Source organism: Macrotis lagotis, chromosome 1 (assembly GCF_037893015.1).
Source record: "Macrotis lagotis isolate mMagLag1 chromosome 1, bilby.v1.9.chrom.fasta, whole genome shotgun sequence".
Lineage (NCBI taxonomy): Eukaryota > Metazoa > Chordata > Mammalia > Peramelemorphia > Peramelidae > Macrotis > Macrotis lagotis.
In genome coordinates, this window is record NC_133658.1 from 295,604,741 (window position 1) to 295,623,754 (window position 19,014).

Genomic DNA, 19,014 nt, shown 5'->3' on the forward strand with positions numbered 1-19,014 from the left:
AATAAGATAACATTTTTTCCCCTAAATTTAATCTTTAGTCTTTGTTCAAACTCCACAATTCTTTCTCTGGTTACAGATAGTATTCTCCATTGCAGATAGCCCAAAACTGTCCCTGATTGTTGCACTGATGGAATAAGCAAGTCCATCAAGGTTGATCATCACCCCCATGTTGCTGTTAGGGTGTACAGTGTTTTTCTGGTTTTGCTCATCCCATTGAGCATCAGTTCATGAAAATCCTTCCAGGCTTCCCTGAATTCCCATCCCTCCTGGTTTCTAATGGAACAATTGTGTTCCATCACATACATATACCACAGTTTGTTAAGCCATTTCCCCCAATTGAAGGACATTTACTTGATTTCCAATTCTTTGCCACCACAGAGCTGCTATGAATATTTTTGTGCAAGTGATGTTTTTTATGGTTTTTATGTTCTTATGTTTTTTATGTTCTTCATGGTTCAGACCCAGTAATGGTATTGCTGGATCAAAGGGTATGCACATTTTTGTTGCCCTTTGTGCATAATTCCAAATTTCTCTTTAGAAAGGTTAGATGAATTCACAGCTCCATTAACAATGTATTAATGTCCCAGATTTCCTACATTCCTTCCAATATTGATCATTGTCCTTTCTGGTCATATTGGACTGTCTGAGAGATGTGAGGTGGCACCTCAGAGATGCTTTAATTTGCATTTCTCTAATAAGTAATGATTTAGAGCAGTTTTTCATATGACTATGGATTGTTTTGATTTCCTTATCTGTAAATTGCCTTTGTATATCCTTTCACTGTTTGTCAAATGGGAAATGCCTTTTTTTTTTTGAAAATTTGACTCAGTTCTCTGTATATTTTAGAAGTGAGTCCTTTGTCAGAAATACTAGTTATAAAAATTGTTTTCCAATTTACTACATTTCTTTTGATCTTGGTTACAGTGGTTTTGTCTGTGCAAAAGCTTTTTAATTTAATGTAATCAAAATTATCTAGTTTGTTTTTAATGATGTTCTCTATCTCTCCCTTGATCATAAACTGCTTCCCTTTCCATAGATCTGACAGGTAAACTACCCCTTGATCTTCTAGTTTGCTTATAATATTGTTTTTTATGTCTAAATCCTGCACCCATTTTGATCTTATCTTGGTATAGGGTATGAGGTTTTGGTCTAATCTAAGTTTCTTCTATAGTAACTTCCAATTTTCCTAACAGTTTTTATCAAAGAGAGAGTTTTTATCCCAACAGCTGGACTCTGGGTTTATCAAACAGCAGATTACTATAATCATTTCCTGCTACTGCACCTAATCTATTCCACTGATCCACCACTGTATTTCTTAGCCAATACCAGACAGTTTTGATGACTGATGCTTTATAATTTTTATAATTTTAGATCTGGTAAGCCTAAGCCACCTTCTTTTGCACTTTTTTTTCATTGAATCCCTGGAATCAACTACCTTTTCTAATAGTACCTCAGAGACTGGGAATTCCTTCTTAGGCATGACATCTACCCCTCACCCTACAACTTATGTTCTTGCAGTCTTTCTAGACTCTTATGCTTCCCAGGTCTCCCTGGAAGCCTGTGTCTTCAGAAACAAAAATTACCTTTTTGTCTAACTTCATTTAGGGGGAACAGGGAGATGATGGAGAAGCTGGACCCATTGGTCCTGCAGGCAGGAGAGGAAATCCAGGTGTGGCTGGTTTGCCTGGAGCTCAGGGACCACCAGGATTCAAGGTGAGTCTATTTCCATCCTACCTCTTTTCTTAGGCAAGGAAATAATGTGGTACAGCTTGGGACCATTTCTTAGAGTTATCTTTTGGGGAGGTATTTGATGGTGATTCAGGGATCATAAATCAAAGATAGAGATCTGGAAAGGACCTTAGAGGTCTTCTAGTTCATCACCCTAATTTTAAATATCAAGAAACTTAGACTCAGAGGATCTAGGTAACTGACTTGTCTGTGGTCATATAACTAATAAGCTAGTTACAAAGGTAGAATTTAAACCCAAGTCCTATGACTTTCAAATCCAGGATTCTTTCTACTATTCCAGGATACTATATAGATTTCTAATTTTTCTTCAGAGTTCTTGCCTCAGACCTCCTAAAACACTATAGATTAGGTTAAAAAAATCCAAACTAAAAACCATGTAGGATTAGAGATAGAAGCATTGCTTCCCCCTGCTGGCTAAATGTAGACATACAGGCATCCTCTGTTGCAGCTATCTTCCTTTTAGACTAGACATTCCTAGTTTCATAGACTCATTAATTTAGAATTGGAAGGAATTGAAAGGATCATATAATCTAATCCAATTGTTTTACATATGAGGAAACCAAGATCTAGAGAAATAAAGATATATGCCCATGATCTCACAGGTAATAAGTAGAGATTCATAGATCCATAGAATGGTAAGAACAGTAAGAGTTTTTAGGGACCATCCAATCTGTGATGTGCATTTTTCTGTTTAGTAGGGACTTTGAACTGTTTTTCAAATTATTGTTAATAATTTACTCCTTCAAGGATAGTCTGTTCATATGCTTTGAATAATCAATCCAGTAATTCAATAAACATTTATTTCTTAATAAAGGTTCTTACCTCTATAATGCCCAAAGCAGTGTCCCTTGTGGGGACAAAGACTAATCAATCCAGTATCTGCCCTTAAGAAGTTCACATTTTACTGGAAGGACACAAAATATATAATTAAATATAGGAATTTTTTTGGTAAAAATTTAACATTTAAAAAATTGTAAATAATTTAAATATGATTTAAATAAAAATTTAACAATTTTATTAAATATAAAATAATTTGAAGAGGGACAGAGAACATTAGCAACTAGGAAGGGAGATCCAGAAAGGATTCACAGAAGAAATGGCATCTTGAAAGAAGATAAGGATTATAATAGGCAGAGGTGAGGAAGGAATATAGTCTAGACTTAGGGAATGATAGATTTGGAGGCACAGAAATGAAAGTCCTTTGGGGAAATCTATTATTTATATTCATTTCTTAAAGACTCTGGATGTCAATTTTTATCAGAAATGTTTACTGTAAATATTTTCCTTAATATGTTTCCTTTTCTTTTCTATTACATACATCACTATTTGTTGTACCAAATTCATCTCTTTCGTCTTCAGTAGTAACTTCCACTTGTTGAATAAATAAGAATTTCCTTCCTTGCTTTTCTTTTCCTTTCCTCTTCATAACTGAGATCAATGTAATATTCTTTTTCTTCACTTTTTTAATTTAAAAAATCCTTTAGAGCAACTAGGTGGGGCAGTGGATAGAGCACTGGCCCTGGAGTCAGGAGGCACTTAATAATTACCTAGTTGTGTGACCTTGGGCAAGTCACTAAACTCCATTGCCTTGCAAAAACCAAAAGAAAAAACAATCTACTACAGTTCTCCTCTGATGAGCTATAGGAATGACTCAGCTCATCAAGGCTTTGCCAACAGAGCACAAGTTCTGATAGAACCTACTGAACTGGAAAGACTGAGCTCTAGCTGGATGGGGATTGACTGAGTGTTTGTAGTCAGGTATCATCCTGGCAAAGCTTAGGGAGCTTCATCCGGAAAATTGGTCATCAGGCTAGAAGCTTTTCCAACTACCACATCTCATACAAGACAATATAATTTATAGATAAATTTGAATTTACATTGGTGAAAGGAGTATCCACATCAATCAAATCACTAATCCTGTTTAAATAGTAAAATTGACATATTAAATTTCCAATTCAATCAGAATTTATTGTGACATGTGATACGAAGTATGAATCGGATATTTTTGCCATGTTGCTATCCTATTTCCCCAATAAATTTTGTTGAGTAATCATTTTGATCTCACCATATTGTAATCTTTTCATATCTTTTTTCTTTAAATATAATATCTATCAAAAAGAAAGAAGAAAAGTAGTACTTTGTGCCAGATATTAGGTTAAAGTTAAGGGTTTTACAAGTAGCATCTCATAATATGTGTGTGTGAGTTATATAATATATATTATATCATTGTATTTGTAATGTATATCATTGTATGTATATAGTATACATATATAATATTTCATTATTTACAAGTGTGAGATCAATATATATATATATATATACACAGCTATCTCATTCACACACACACACACACAAACACAAACTCTTTCTTCTGCAAGAGATCTTCCTCACTTTCTCATCTTTTCTCCATCCTCCCTCCCTGTTCCTGGTGCCTTCCCTCCAGGTTATGTCCCATTTGCACTTTTATCTCTCATGTCTTTACATTTTATTTTCTTGTTGGCTCTTTCATTAGCTCCTGAAAGGTAGGAATCATGTTTTTAACCTTTCTCCCCAGGAGTAACAGAGTAAGCAATAAATGCTGATTGATTGATTGATTAAATGATTTTTACTAGACCTGAGAGTCTTTTTTTAGGGCATCAGTGGGATTAGGTGACCTGCTCTTGGTCACTCAGCTAATATGTATCAAGTATCTAAGATCAGATTTGAACTCTGGTCACCCTGACTCAAGAATCGGTGCCCCATTCACTTTGTCATCTAACACCCCTTAGACCTATGATTTCATCAGTATATAGAGCTCCTGGGGAGGACCTTCCTCTTCCCATTCAGTTCTGTACTTTCTATGCAGTTTGTAGGGCTAAAATGCTGCCTTCCTGAGATGCTGATAAATGAAGTGCTCTGCCCAGGATCATACAGCTAATATCTCTGTCAGAGAAAGAGCTTGTCCTGACTCCTAAGGCTAATCCTTTTTAAAACACTTTTTTCATGGAAGTGGGGTTAAGTGACTTACCCATGGTCACAATAGCTAAGCAAGTATTAAGTGTCTGAGGTTGAATCTGAACTCAGGTCCTCCTGATTCTAGGGCTGATGCTCTGTCCACTGTGCCACCTAGCTGCCCTAAAGGCCAGTTCTTTATTCCTATGCCTAGGTGCTTTTTGGATCATGTATATTTTGTTCTTATTCTGAATTTTCTATTCTATCTCACTGATCTCTCAATAATCTAGTCCCCTATAGTTTTGATAATTACTGTTTTATGGTATATTTTCAAATCTACCCTCCCATACTTCTACCTTTACTTTGTCAGGGTGAAAACTAAGGTCATCTAGCTAAAACAGAATTAGAGCTTGAGTGTTCTGAGTTTGATACAATATTCTTTCTGCCACACCACACTGCCTCCCATTAAAAATAAATAAATAATATTTAAAGAGCTCCCACTCTGTACTTCACAGTCCTAGGTAAGGAAGGAGTATATGAAGATACTCTCCCTGCCTTTCAGGATTTAGTTGTCCAGTTTGGAAGACAAAACTTAGACATTAGTACAAATAGCCCTACAACAATCAAAGAAATGTCTGCATCAGACTTCAAATGAATGGCAGAAATAATTAGAGCCTTGAAATCTGAGGAAAGAACTCACTGTGGGCTATACAAGTGACTATTAGGTGATATGACTGAACATGCAGATTAGAGCTAGACTGTGGATGGTCTTAAATTCCAGGCTGGGAAATGTTGACTTTTTCTTGTAGACCCTATGTTCTGTCCTTCAACTTTTTCCCTAACTCCTGCTGGCCCATCTCTCCCCTTAGACTTGTTTCTTGGCCATCTAGTAGGGCTGATGTTTCATGAAGGAGAAGTAATCCTGAGAGGAACGGGTTGGGTGAATGACAACCTCTTTTGATCTCATTATCTTCATCTGTAAATTGAAGAGATTGGACCACATGGTCTCTAACATGTCTACTCTGCTATTCTAGTTTCTAAGGTTCCTTTCAGTTCTGATATTCAATATTCTAAAAATCTCTTACTATTATAAATCCTGTGGTCTTGATTAATGGAAATTTGTATTATAAGATTGCACATATATAACCTATATCAAATTGCTTACTGTCTTAGGGAAGAGGGAAGGGACAAGGAAGGAGAAAAAATTTGGAATTCAAAATTCTTATGAAAAGGAATGTTAAAATTGTCTTCAATGTAATTAGGATGAATAAAATATCATTTAAAAAAATCCTATGATCTTTTGAGTTGCCCCATGGATCTAATGTTACTATCACTTCTATGGCAAAGAATCCCAGGAAGTGTTCATTGGGCAGGATGAGAAGATGCTTGGTCCTGTGAGCCACATCTCCCTGTATTAGGCTGCTTTTTTAACATGTATATTTCTTTAAGGGTGAAAGTGGGTTGCCTGGACAGCTAGGCCCTACCGGCAAGCGAGGGACAGAGGGAGGAACGGGACTCCCTGGGAGCCAAGGGGAGCTGGGATCCAAAGGCCAACCGGTGAGTATTATGGAATGACTCCCTCACATTCCCCTCACTAATTTATTTTTATTTTATTAGTTTTTTTTCCAAGGCAATGGGGATAAGCGGCTTGCCCAGGGCCACACAGCTAGGTAATTATTAAGTGTCTGAGACCAGATTTGAACTCAGGTCCTCCTGACTCCAGGGTCAGTGCTGTACCCACTGCTCCACCTAGCTGCGCCCCCCCCACCCAATTTAATGAAAGACCTCCTTCCCCTTGTCCATTACCCTCAAGCAGAGAGCAGAATTGGGCCTTGGGAGGTCAACCTGACCCAGTCAATTAAGGTTGTTTTGGGAAAGGCATCCTGCCCTGACCTGATGGGAAAGAAGCAAGGATTAAGCAGAGAAATAGAGAACAAGAGTCAAGTTTTTACCTGGGGACAACATGGAAACCAAAAAAAATAAATAAATAAAACAGAACAGGAGGTAACTGACCTAAATTCTATTCCCAGCTCTGCCACAAGCTAGCTGAGACTTGGGTGGCCACTTCACCATGCTGGCCCTTAGTGTCCCCATCTATGAAAGGAGCATAACAATATCTGTTCAACTTGACTTCCCAGGGACACTCTGAGGAGCAGTCAAGGGTTCTGAGAGGTTTTTAAAGGGCTTGAAAAACATATAAAGTGCTATGTAGATATTGGTTTTTAGAAAAGAGGGAACTTGAAAGTAAAAAGAAAGAGGACATGGGATTGATTTAAACAGGTTGCTTAGGTCCAGCTGCTCCAAGAACCCCTGCATTGTAGGATAGTGACTAATGGTTTCTTGGCCTATTGGGCATCATCATCATCCCTACTTCATATCCAAGACTTCTCTCTCTCATGGATCACTGAAGCCTATGTTTCATGTTAGAAATGGACTTATTAATCTGGCATTGGTAATAAAATTCTGATTGGAGGGTCCTTGGTATCTGGTATTTGGAACCACTAAGGCATTTTTCTAGGAAGAGGAACAAGGCTCCTAGTCCCAATTTGTGGCTGCTGGCAAGTGGTCCTGGGGCTGCCACTGATCACAGGCTATGTAAAGATCTTACTGGGTTGGAGATCGCTGACAACCTCCTTCCTCTTCTTTCCTCCTCTCCCCCTTCTCCCCCATTCAGAAGGGAACCACAACTATGGAAAGTGAGAAGGCTGTCATCTAAGAAAAGGAGCCAGTGGTCTGACTAGAAGCCAGGAATTCCTGAATCCTTTTCTTGGCTCTAGCATAGGCTAGTCTCATGGCTCTGGCTCATTGCTGCCTTAATTTATCCAGTTGGGAAATGGGAAAATGTCTAGTAACTAGGAGTTAATTCCAGTTGGTATGTGAGATTATTCTTTTTAAAGTTTCTGACTCCACTAAACCCCCTAAGACCAGTTTTCTGCTCATCTTTGTCTCTGTCTCTGTCTCTGTCTGTCTGTCTGTCTGTCTGTCTTTCTCTCTCTCTCTCTCTCTCTCTCTCTCTCTCACACACACACACACACACACACGCACACACACAATTGGATTTATGTTTTTTTTTTATTTTACTCTCTTGGCAGGGTGACTTTGGAGAAATGGGCTTCCCTGGAATTGCAGGCCTCTTTGGACCCAAGGTATGATCCCAGCCAGGCGTTGTGGCCTATCTAGCCTCCTCAGTTAATCTAGCTGGGCACTCATTCTAGTGAGAGCCTTCAGACCCCGTTCCCAAGGATCCCTCTCATCTGACCCTGACCTGCTCACACCAGAACTTGATTCCTCACTCATCTAATTGACAAATATGCTACTTGTTTTCATGGGCAAGGAAATTAATTTCTCTGAACCACAGATTCTCTTAAATGGGAGGTTTATATTAGGTCAAGGATTCTTAACTCATTTTTGTGTCATAGAACCTTTTGGTAATCTCTTGAGACTTATAGATCTCTTAAATGTATAAAATAATATGTAAGAATATTGAGAAATCAATTATATTGAGATACTGTTATCAAAATATTTAAAATACAAAACAAAACAAACAAACAAACAAACAAAAAGAAGCCAATATCATGGACTGTGGGATAAGACTCTCTGGTCTAAATTCTCTCAAGGTCTTCTTTAGTTCTTAGGCTCTGTGAGTCTGTGGATTCTGTGGTACTGGATTTCTACTCATCTTCTACTCCTTGTGCCCCTGGGAGATCTCAGACTGTGTCCAACATGTGGAGACTCCTCAGTTCTAGAAGGTCAAATCGTTAATACAGCTCCCTCCTAGCTATGGGAATCTAATATAGTGGAGTAGAGTAGCGGGGATAGAGCAGTGATTTGCAGTTGGGAAAGGCTGGGTTTGATTTTACCATAGACGCTTGCTAACTCTAAGGCCAAAGAAAGACTCTTAACCTCTCAGAGCCTCAGTTTCCTTATTTGTAAAGATAATGCCAGCTATTAGACAGACAGATAGCTATCATATTTGTCAATCTTAAAGTACTATATAAATATTAGAAGCTATTATTATTGTCATTATTGTCATCTCTAGAGCACCCCTCTACCTTTTCCAGCTGTTGAACAGAGAAATAGGGAGGATTTATCCACATTAAATTGGCTGTCTAATAAATCTTGTGTGTTCTCTAATCCTTTCATATCCCAAATTGGGTAACTGTCCTCATCCTATGGGTACTGGCTCATGCAGATAAATTGTTTAATCTCTGTTCTCTGCAGGGACCTCCAGGAGATCTTGGCTTTAAAGGATTACAGGGTCCCCGGGGACCACCAGGTTTGATGGTAAGTTTCTCCCCCAAAGGATTCTTCCCTTCACTGCCTCAAGAATCATAAGGTCAACCAGGTAGTCAGCACTGGTGTGTTCTCTTCTGAGTCTCTTTGGTCTTGAGGGAAGCATCATCTCACATTTGCCAAGTTGATTCCTCTCTAATGGCCAGATGCAGTCCAATGACAATTTTTCCTTATACCCATTTCTATTTGCCACGATGATCTACTTCCTCCTTGCTCCCTCCTCTGTGCTCTACTTCCCTTTATCTTCCTGAGTGGTTTTGGCATAAGGTCTTTCCCTTCATATGAAATGCCCTTTCTTTCTCCTCACCCCTCCCGTGATAATCTAACCATTCTTCATAAGCTAATTTAAGTCCCATTCTCTATGAAGCTTTTCCCTCTGAAGCCCTGCCTTTCTCTGACTTCTCTACAGTAGCACTGGCATTTTGCTTAGCTGATGCCTTCCTTGAAACTTTCTCAGAGGGTCTTAGCCCACCACAAGACCCCCACTCTTCTTTGGATTTTACAATCTGCCTATGAAACCTAACAATTTCACCATCTACAGGCTTCTGTGTTATTGTGCACTCTACTTGTCGTCCTAACAAGCTTGTAACCTCTCTGAGGGCAAGGTCCAAGATTTCTGGGTACTGTTTACAACTCTATTCCCAAAATACCTACATTGAGGTTGGCCTCAATAATTACTTGTATTCTGATTTTATTCTCTTCTGTTTCCCCATGTCTAGGATTCTTCTTTGGTAAAGTGGAAAAGACAGTGTTTTTTAAAGTCAGGATGTATGAGTTCAGTTCAGGAGTAAGCTGGTAAATGTTTAACAACCAGCTCTCTCCATGGGAAAAATATGCATAATACACTTTTAAACATATTTTGCATTGTTAACATTTTCTCCTGTCTTTTGTAAGTCTAGGAATAAAACTAGAAAGATCAATCAATAAATCAAATCCTGATTTATTTGTGTTTGCCAAATTCCAAGGTGTAAATGCTCATATTGAAAAATTTAACATTCAATTCTCAAACTGGTCTAAAGTGGTTCCAGCACAACCCTCATTCAAATCCTAACCCTGCCACTAAGTAGTTATGTGACCTTGGACAAGTCAGCCTCTGAACATAAATGTTTTCAGCTATAGAATGATTATAATAATATTTGTAATCCCTACTTCATGGGTTATGAGGAAAGTACCCTTGTAGCATTATGGAAATGTGAATTATTTTTATTATCATCACTTGTATTCACACATGGACTGTCTTCCTTCTTTTCTACTCCCCATGTTCTCCCCCTTTCCCCCTCCCCCACTGTTTTCCAACTAAGCAAGCAGAAATGTAGGTCAAATTCCTCTTCTAGACCCTTTGATTCCACAATTCTATGTCTCTTTTCCTACTCCAGGGCAAAGAAGGTGTCATTGGACCTTTGGGAATCTTAGGACCCTCTGGAATTCCGGTATGTGTTTGAATTTTGCTTTAGATTGAATCCCCCTTCCCCAGCTTAAGCCTCAGCTTTTCCATATATGAAACATAGCATCACAGGTTAGACCCAAAGGCAGTGAAAAGTTCCAGATTTTGGGGCAGCTTAGGTGACACAGTGGATAGAGCACCTGGAGTCAGGAGTACCTGAGTTCAAATTCAGCCTCAGACATTTAATAATTATCTAGCTGTGTGGCCTTGGGCAAGACACTTAACCCCAATTGCCTTGCAAAAAAAAAAAAAACTAAAAAAAGAAAAAAAATCCTTCCAGATTTCAAACTTTTTTTTGTGGTTTATCCACAGGGTCCAAAAGGGAACAAAGGAAGCCGAGGAGATATGGTAAGTAGCCTGGGGAAGAGCTGGTGGTGGGGAGTCTACAGGGTCTGGGAATGGAGGAGCAGCCTGGGTGCAGGACTTGAGTCAACTCTTCCTGTTTTATTTCTTTCCAGGGATTGCAAGGCCCAAGGGTGAGTGGGGAATAAGTATTAGGGGAGGGAATGGGAGGAGGAGGGGAAGGACGGTGAAACCCAAGGGGAGCTTCATGGCATGTGATCAGAACCAGAGGAATGAGGACAAACATAGGGACTAGGAGATGTGCTCAAGATAACGGAATGTGCTTTGAAATCCACCTAGCCATCCTATGTCTGATTCACTATTTACATAGCCTTCACCCCTCTGGCCATCAGGGAAACCTCAGAGCCAATTCCCAAACCTTAGAGACCATTCCCAATTCCCTTCACCTGCTCCCCCAACTAACACCTTAGTCAGAATTCCACCACCACCCTATGTTAGACTGGAGGTAACCCAGGACCAGGTGGGCCTATGGTAGACATATACAAGGTGCAGGACCTTGGGGCAATATGGCATGGAGGGGGTGGAATGTTGAACTTGGAGTAAGGAAGCCCTGGCGTGGAATGCTGCCTTGTTCGCTGTGTGACACCTGGGCACATCATTTAAATTCTCTGGGCCTCCTTTCTTCAGTAAGGGCTGAGGCTCTATGACCTCTAAGATCTCTGACCCAGTGATCTACCCCTGTCTAAATTCCATCCCTACCTAGCACTAGACCAGGCCTCAGGAAGCACTTTGGCCTTTACTCTGCTCTTCTGTCTTCTATGCAATCTCACAAAGTGGACAGTGGGGGAGTGGGGAAGAGGGTTAGGAGGAACTAAAGATTTATTTTTGATGACAAAGACTGGTTGATTCCACATTCATCTCTCTCTCTAGGGTCCTCCTGGCCCCCGAGGACGTCCTGGTCCACCGGTAGGTACACCAATACTTCTCAGTGGGCTGCAAGTTGGGAGGAGGAAAATGGGACAGCAATGAGTCCCTTGTCCTGGGATCAGATGCAGTAAAAATAGGAACTTTCCTTAAGTCTAAATAAGCTCTCCTTCCTCCTGTCCTTCCTCATCATTACATAGAACCTGCTGACTACTCTCCATTCTCCCCAGTTTCACCATCCCCTTCCCCACTGTGGAAAGGGGGAGTCAAAATGGATCAAGCACAGGTAGTCATGGGTAACACTCCATTTTCTTTCTCTTTTCAGGGCCCTCCTGGGATTCCTATCTCATTTGTAAGTTGGGATTTTTTTTCTAATTTTACTTAGATGGAGTTTAGCATGGTAGAAAGATTTCTGCTTGACCCCCCCCCCCAGTTCTTCTATCTACTATCTAGGTGACTCATAGAAAAGACAACTCCCCTGGATGGGCATCAGTTTTTCCATATGCAAAATGAGTGTAGTTGCCTGTAAGCCTTGAAATCATGTGATCCCATCAGTCTGATGATTAAAGACTCCCCTTATTAAGAAACTGGGGAGCCGGAGCAGCTAGGTGGCATAGTAAATAGAACATTGGCCCTGGAGTTGGGAGGTCCTAAGTTTAAATCTGGCCTCAGATGCTTAATCATTACCTAGCCGTGTGACCTTGGGCAAGTCACTTAACCCCAATTGCCTTAAATTTTTAAAAATGAAAAAAAGAGAAATTGAGGAGCCTTAAAAAGTGAACTGAAAGACCTGCAGATTAAGTGGGCATAGTTCCTCATATGCCATCCTTGATTAGACCGTTTCTCTCTTTTCAGTCAAAGAATTCCTACTTCTCCTCCCTAGACTTAATCTCTTGTGGCATTAAGGAAAGAGATTGCACTTGTCAATGACCTGGGTTTGAATGTCACAACTCTAGAAACCTCAGTTTTTTCCTTTGTAAAATGAGGGTGATAATACCTCTAGTAGAGAGTTGTTGTGATAATCAATGATATAATGTATGCTTTGAAAACTTTACCTTTATAATTGAAAGGAAGTTTATCAGTGTTATTGTCTCTCAAATATACTATTTTAATCTAGTGATTAAAACAACAATGTCATGATCAAATAAGGAACAATATCACAGAATTGCTGGAATGATCATAGGAATTTCTGAATGAGGGAGGGAGGAGGGGATAAGCATTTATTTAGTGCCTATTATGTGCCAGGAACTACTAAATTTAAATACTTTACAAACATTACCTTTTTTGATTCTCACAACAATGCAGTGCTAATTTTATTATTCCCATTTTACAGTTGGGGAAACTGAGGCAGATAGTAGCTCACTGATTTTCCCAGGGTCACACAACTAGTAAGTATCTGAGGTTGGATTTGAATTTGTTTTCCTGATTCCGGGTCCAAAGCTCTCATCTACTGAATCACCTACCTAGTGAATCATTAATAAGAATAAGAACAATGATAATGATGATATTGATATTGATATCTCAGGATCATTTCTCTCTGATCACCTTTGGAAAAGATGAAAAGAGGGGCAGCTAGGTGGCACAGTGGATAGAGCACTGGCCCTGGAGTCAGGAGCATCTGAGGTCAAATCCGGCCCCATACTTAATAATTGTCTAGCTGTGTGACCTTGGGCAAATCACGTAATCCCATTGCCTTAAATAACATTTTAAAAAAAGATGAAAAGGAGATAATAATGGATAACAATGAAATTAAATCATGTTGGAATGGAATGGGGCCCCTATGTTCTCTGTCATCATTTATAGCACTGAATTTTTTTAAAGAATGCCTTTTTTTCAATGAGTCTTTTAAAGGTAAATTTACATCGTAATACTTTTGTGGGAGCAACAGTGGAAACAAGTACTGCACTCACATTCAGAGAGATTGAGTTCAAATCTTGCCTAAGAACTTGCTAACTATTTGATCATGCACAAGTCATTTAACTTCAATCCACCTTAGTTTCCTCAACTGTAAAATAAGGATGATAGAGTTTTTGTAAGGATTAATATGATAACATATATAAAGTACTTTGCAAACCTCAAAGTACTAGCTACACTAATAGCTATGGTTATCATTTTAGTGAGGATTTTTATGATTATTAAAGGAAATAGTTATTTTTTCTACTTATGTGATAGCTCATAGAATAAAAAAAGAATATTAAGGTCATAACTTGTCCCAGGACTGTTTCTATCCAGTCTCTATTGAACAAGAAGATAAGAATTTTACAAGAATGATAAGAACAACAACAACGCATGTAAAATTCTTTAAAGTTTGCCAAGTGCTTTATATAATTTCATTAGCTAGCTTTATTCTGAAGAGAAATGAGACTCATTTAGACTCACTGTGAAACCTTTTACTCCACTAACCTGAACATTTGACAAAGCTTATGACCTAAAAGTATTTCCTCAAGATGGAAAATGTTGACAAAGAAGAGATTTAGGATTAGGGACTTTCCTGGTCATGTTGGGTGGCAAAGAAAAAGGGAGATGAAGGCAAGGGAAGTTATTACAGCTTCTCTGACTCAGATGAATTTGGAAAATGAATGCATTTCTCATTCTTCCACAGCAGCAAGATGATCTTGGAGCAGCTTTTCAGACATGGATGGACTCCAGCAGCACACTTAGGACAGAGGTATGGTAGGCATAAGTCATGCTAGCTACACAACTCCCTGCAGTTACCTGTTTCCTACACTTGAATTCCAAAATCCATATGCTTCAGACTTTTAATTCCTTCTGCCACATGACCCTTTGAATCCCTTCTTTGGGAAAAATAATATGGCTTCCCACAATAAGTTATGATGAACTTCTAGGGAGAGAAATTGAGGCAATGTTGTTGTTCAGTCATTTTCAGTCATGTCTGACTCTTTGAGACTCCATTTTGGTTTTCTTGGCAGAGACATTGGAGTTAGTTGCCTTTTCCTTCTCCAGCTTATTTGACAGATGAAGAAACTAAAGTGAACACTATTAAATGACTTGCCTGGATCACACAGCTTAAGTGTCTGAGGTGAATTTGAACTCAGGAAGATGAGTCTTCCTGACTCTAGACTCAGCTCTTTATCTACCATGTAGCTGCCCCCATGGCAATATGGCATGTAAGCAACATGAAGTAGTCCAAATATAGTGTCATGGAAGTTAGGAGACTTGAATTTTACTTCCACATCTGCCACTTCATCACTGTGTGACCTTAAGAAAATTGCTTTACCATTTGTGGTCTCAGTTTCTCTCTCTTCAAAAGATTATGTTGCTGTTTCTCAAATTGTATTACCTGGAATCTTCACTTTCTCTTTGGGGTGACTAGAGCTTCTGTGCTAATTATATTTTTTTTGCTCCAAAATATTAAATATAAAATTACACATCAAAATATTTTTATTTGCAACAATTTGGGGGAAATGAAGATTATATATATATATATATATATGTATGTATATACATAGCTTCAAAAATATATCTTTTATGCTGAGGATATACTATGCCACCACCTTTATGGGTTCTATACTGAGTTCAATCAGTATAAGGACAACCTCAATGTATTTTGTAGCCAAATGACTTTGGGAAATGCTATGCCAGATAATCTTTTCACCCAAGGGTTAATATTCTGAGACCCTGTGTCTTGCATGTACTTGTACTTCTATTCCTTCCCTTGCCTTTTTTGGGAAGTCACTTGGGAAAGTACTAGTTTGGGAGTTAGGAGATTTCAGCTGTAGTCTTTGCCATCCCTTTTTACCAGGCAAATATCTCTGGTCTCTTTCTATATTCTTTGCTTTCCCTTTTGTCCCAAATCCTTGTAGCTGAATGTCATTTAATTCAGAATCAAGACTAACCTTCAGCAGGTGTGAACATGGAATGACTTAGAATCCCAGACAGATCCACATGAAGCCCTCAGTTCTATGACCAGTAGTTGACCACCTTTACAGAGTCCACTGATCAATGGAGCGGTGGAGGAAAGTAGAATGTACATTCTGTAGTTCTCTCATTTTTTGGTAAAGTATGATCCATTTCTAGCTCATAAAGTGCTAGTGTGGCCAAGCCATCAGTAAGAAGAATGCTGAAAACATCTGACTGCAGACAGTTTTTAAGAACCTCATTTGGCTAACTTCAGACAAGTCACATCCCTGGGTTTGCTATCTCATCTGTATAATGTCAAAAACCCAAATTTATTTTTACTCTAGTTTGATCTTAGTTCAGACAAAAGCATTATTTAGGCTTAAACCAAAGTATGCTAAACCTTCAAGAGATTTGCCTTAAACAAGAAAAACAGAAATTAAGGCTTAAACAACAAGTGGTTATTATTATTATTGTTTTTATTATTTTTTATTTCTCTAAGGTTCAAAATAATCATGAGTGGAGTCAGTCAAAGTGAGAAACTGATAGATCCTTTTTATAAAAAAACAGACAAAGAAGTCATAAAACTTCTGGCAATAGCCAATCAAATTACATATTCCTGCCATAAAAATGTCAGGGAATATATTTATGATTTTCTCATAGAATTATGTTTGCTTCCATTTAGGCAGAGAGAAGGAATCTTTTAAACAAAGATAGGAAGAGGAAAGAGAAATCCTATCTTGTGATTACTGACAAAACTACAGGAATTTTTTGATGCTGTTAAAATGATGACCAGACAATATTGACAAAGACAGAGTCAACATTCAGATTCATGGATGGAGAGGAGCAGACCTTGATATAGCAAATTGGCATTTTTTACATACAGAGTCAACATTCAAATTTATAATTCCCTTAATTAGAGGCTGAGAAGGCATAGTTTGACTGGAAATATAAATTTAAAAACTTTTAACTTTGAAAAATGGGGATATTAGTCTCTCCTACCCTATCTGTCTCATAAGATTTTTAAAGTTCAAATGAGATCATATGCTTGAAGGCTTTTGGAAAAGTGTAAAGTGCTCTAAGGCAGAAAACAGTATAATATTTATTGCTTGCAAAGGGTTTGACCCATAGAAGGAAGAAAAACAAGCATTTATTAAGTGTCTACTATGTGCAGACACTGTAATAAGCATTTTTTAACAAATATCCCATTTGATCCTTACAACAATGCTAGAAGCCAGGTACTCTTTATTATTCTTCCCATTTTACAGTTGAGGAAATCAAAGATGACTGAGGTAGTTACTTGCTAGGTTCACACAGCTAATAAGTGAGATGAGACTTGAACTCAGGTTTCCTGTCTCTAGGCCCAGGGCTCTATCAACCATACCAACTGAATGCCCATACATTATCTAATATTGATTGCCCAAGGGACCTCTAGCCTACCTTCCATGTCTGGTGGGTCTCTATAGTAATAACTAGTGGGAGGAGAGACTGGAGGGAGGCAATTTATAGGCACCCATCTTGAGCAATGGAGGTTTAAAGTCTAGATTGATGCAAGTTACTGGCCCACTGTATCATGCCCACTGTATCTTGCCCTTCCTTCTCCAGTCCATTTTTTTTACAGATATGGAAACTGAGGCAAACTGGCTTAGATGAATCACCCAACTTGTAAGTATCTGAGACCACATTTGAACTTAGAAAGAGTCTTGACTGCAGGTCCAGCACTCTATCCATTGCAGCGCTTAGTTGCCTCCTGGACTTCATCTGATTTACTCCCAAAACTGAATAGGAATCCCTTTTGCAACATCTCTGACAAAGAGATGTTGAGTCTTTGCTTGGAGACCTCCAGAAAGGTTTTCCTTACAAGGAACTGAAATCTGCCTTTCTGTAATTCCTAGTCATTCCTTCTAGTTTGATTTTCTGAGACCAGATGGGTGAGGCTAAGCCTCCTGCTACACAAATTTCGTTCAGATAGTTGAAGATAGTTCTCAGGTATCCTTATGTCATCTCTCTTCCCAACTGAATATCCCAAGTTACCTTATCTTTTTCTGGTATAAACTCCAGCACTCTTACCTCCTCTGGATTATCTCCCATTTGTCATTGTGACTCTTAAAATGTGGTGCCTAGAATCAAACCCTATAATACAGATATGGCTTAAATATGACCACTTTCTTCATGCTGGACATTGACTCTCTTAGTGGGGCCTATGATTGTGGCAACTTCTGGGTTCTTATGCCACATGGCTGCTTACAAGTAATAGAACACCATAGTCCTGGAGAATCCAAATTTATAGACAGGACAATAACTTTATGAATTGAACACATAAATTGCCTATAACATATCACCAATGATAACTTGTATGTAAGAAAAGATCAAGAGCATCTTGCTTAAGAGCAGAAAAGGAGGTGGGACAGCTCACCTCATAAAAACAAGAGATAACAGAAGAGTCCAATAATGCACTGGTACCCATAGAATGTCCACAGGCCAAAAAGGATAAGGCCCCTAGGACTTTGGGTGGCTTCTCTGTGGATAATTTCCAGGAGAACAAGGATGAAAACAGCACAGGACAAGAAGAGGCAGATAGAATGTGATCTGTATCATTGAGTAAGCAATGAGATTAATGAGATTATAAATCCTTTGAATTATTGAGTCATATGGTACTTGTAGTCTATTGAAACCCCCAGATCTTTTTCAAGTAAACTGGTTGCCTCACCATAATTCCCTTGTCCTGTCCTTATGCAATTTATTTTGTTATTTTAGCACAAAGAGGACTTTATATTTATCCATACTAAATTTCATCATTATTCAAGCCTGTTGAGATTTTGGGGGGATACCAAAACTGTCAGCCAACATATTAGCTGTTCCTTTCAGCATTGAATCATCTGAAGATTTGATAAGGATTCCACTCAGTCCTTCATCCAAGTTATTGATTAAATTGTTAAACAGTCAATTATCAAAAGTAGATCCCTGGGGTGTTCCAATAGAGATATTCTTCCAAATTGACATCAATTCACTTTGGATTATGTCATTCAATTAGTACCAAATTTACCTAAATGTGCTATAATTTAACCCACAAAGTTCCACTTTAACTATAAGGATATCCAAAAGAGACTTGTCAAATATTTTGCTAAAATCCAGATGTATTATATCTATAGCATTACTTTCCACTAAAATACCTCTAGAATAAAGGCAATGAAGTTAACATTTTCTCTCCTACAATTTTTCCCTTATCCCTATTGTAACAAATATGCAGATAAAAAAATAAATTACTATAATAACTATGCCCAAAAGTCTCCTGAGTATTGAGTTCATCGCCTCTTTCTCAGGAGGTAGGTAGGAGGCTTCGTCACTAATCCTTCGGAATTGTGGTTATTTATCATGTCAAAGTTCCTAAATCTTTCAAAGTTGTTTGTCTTTAAAATACGTCTATCACATCTTAATAGCTATATCTCCTTCAAAATACTAGTTTATACAGACTTTCCCTAAGGTCTTTTTTTCACATCTGAATAGCTATA

The 19,014-nt window shown here is 38.5% G+C and overlaps 1 protein-coding gene across 1 annotated transcript in view; it reads left to right on the forward strand.

Moving 5' to 3' along the window:
* COL27A1 (collagen type XXVII alpha 1 chain) overlaps window positions 1-19,014 on the forward strand; it is a 249,264-nt gene that overhangs the window by 220,766 nt on the left and 9,484 nt on the right. The window contains exons 48-57 of the mRNA XM_074211169.1: window positions 1,606-1,713; window positions 6,130-6,237; window positions 7,773-7,826; window positions 8,902-8,964; window positions 10,350-10,403; window positions 10,730-10,765; window positions 10,876-10,893; window positions 11,651-11,686; window positions 11,970-11,996; window positions 14,247-14,312. Of these exons, the coding sequence (XP_074067270.1) occupies window positions 1,606-1,713; window positions 6,130-6,237; window positions 7,773-7,826; window positions 8,902-8,964; window positions 10,350-10,403; window positions 10,730-10,765; window positions 10,876-10,893; window positions 11,651-11,686; window positions 11,970-11,996; window positions 14,247-14,312 (570 nt within the window). The remainder of the gene's footprint in view (window positions 1-1,605; window positions 1,714-6,129; window positions 6,238-7,772; window positions 7,827-8,901; window positions 8,965-10,349; window positions 10,404-10,729; window positions 10,766-10,875; window positions 10,894-11,650; window positions 11,687-11,969; window positions 11,997-14,246; window positions 14,313-19,014) is intronic.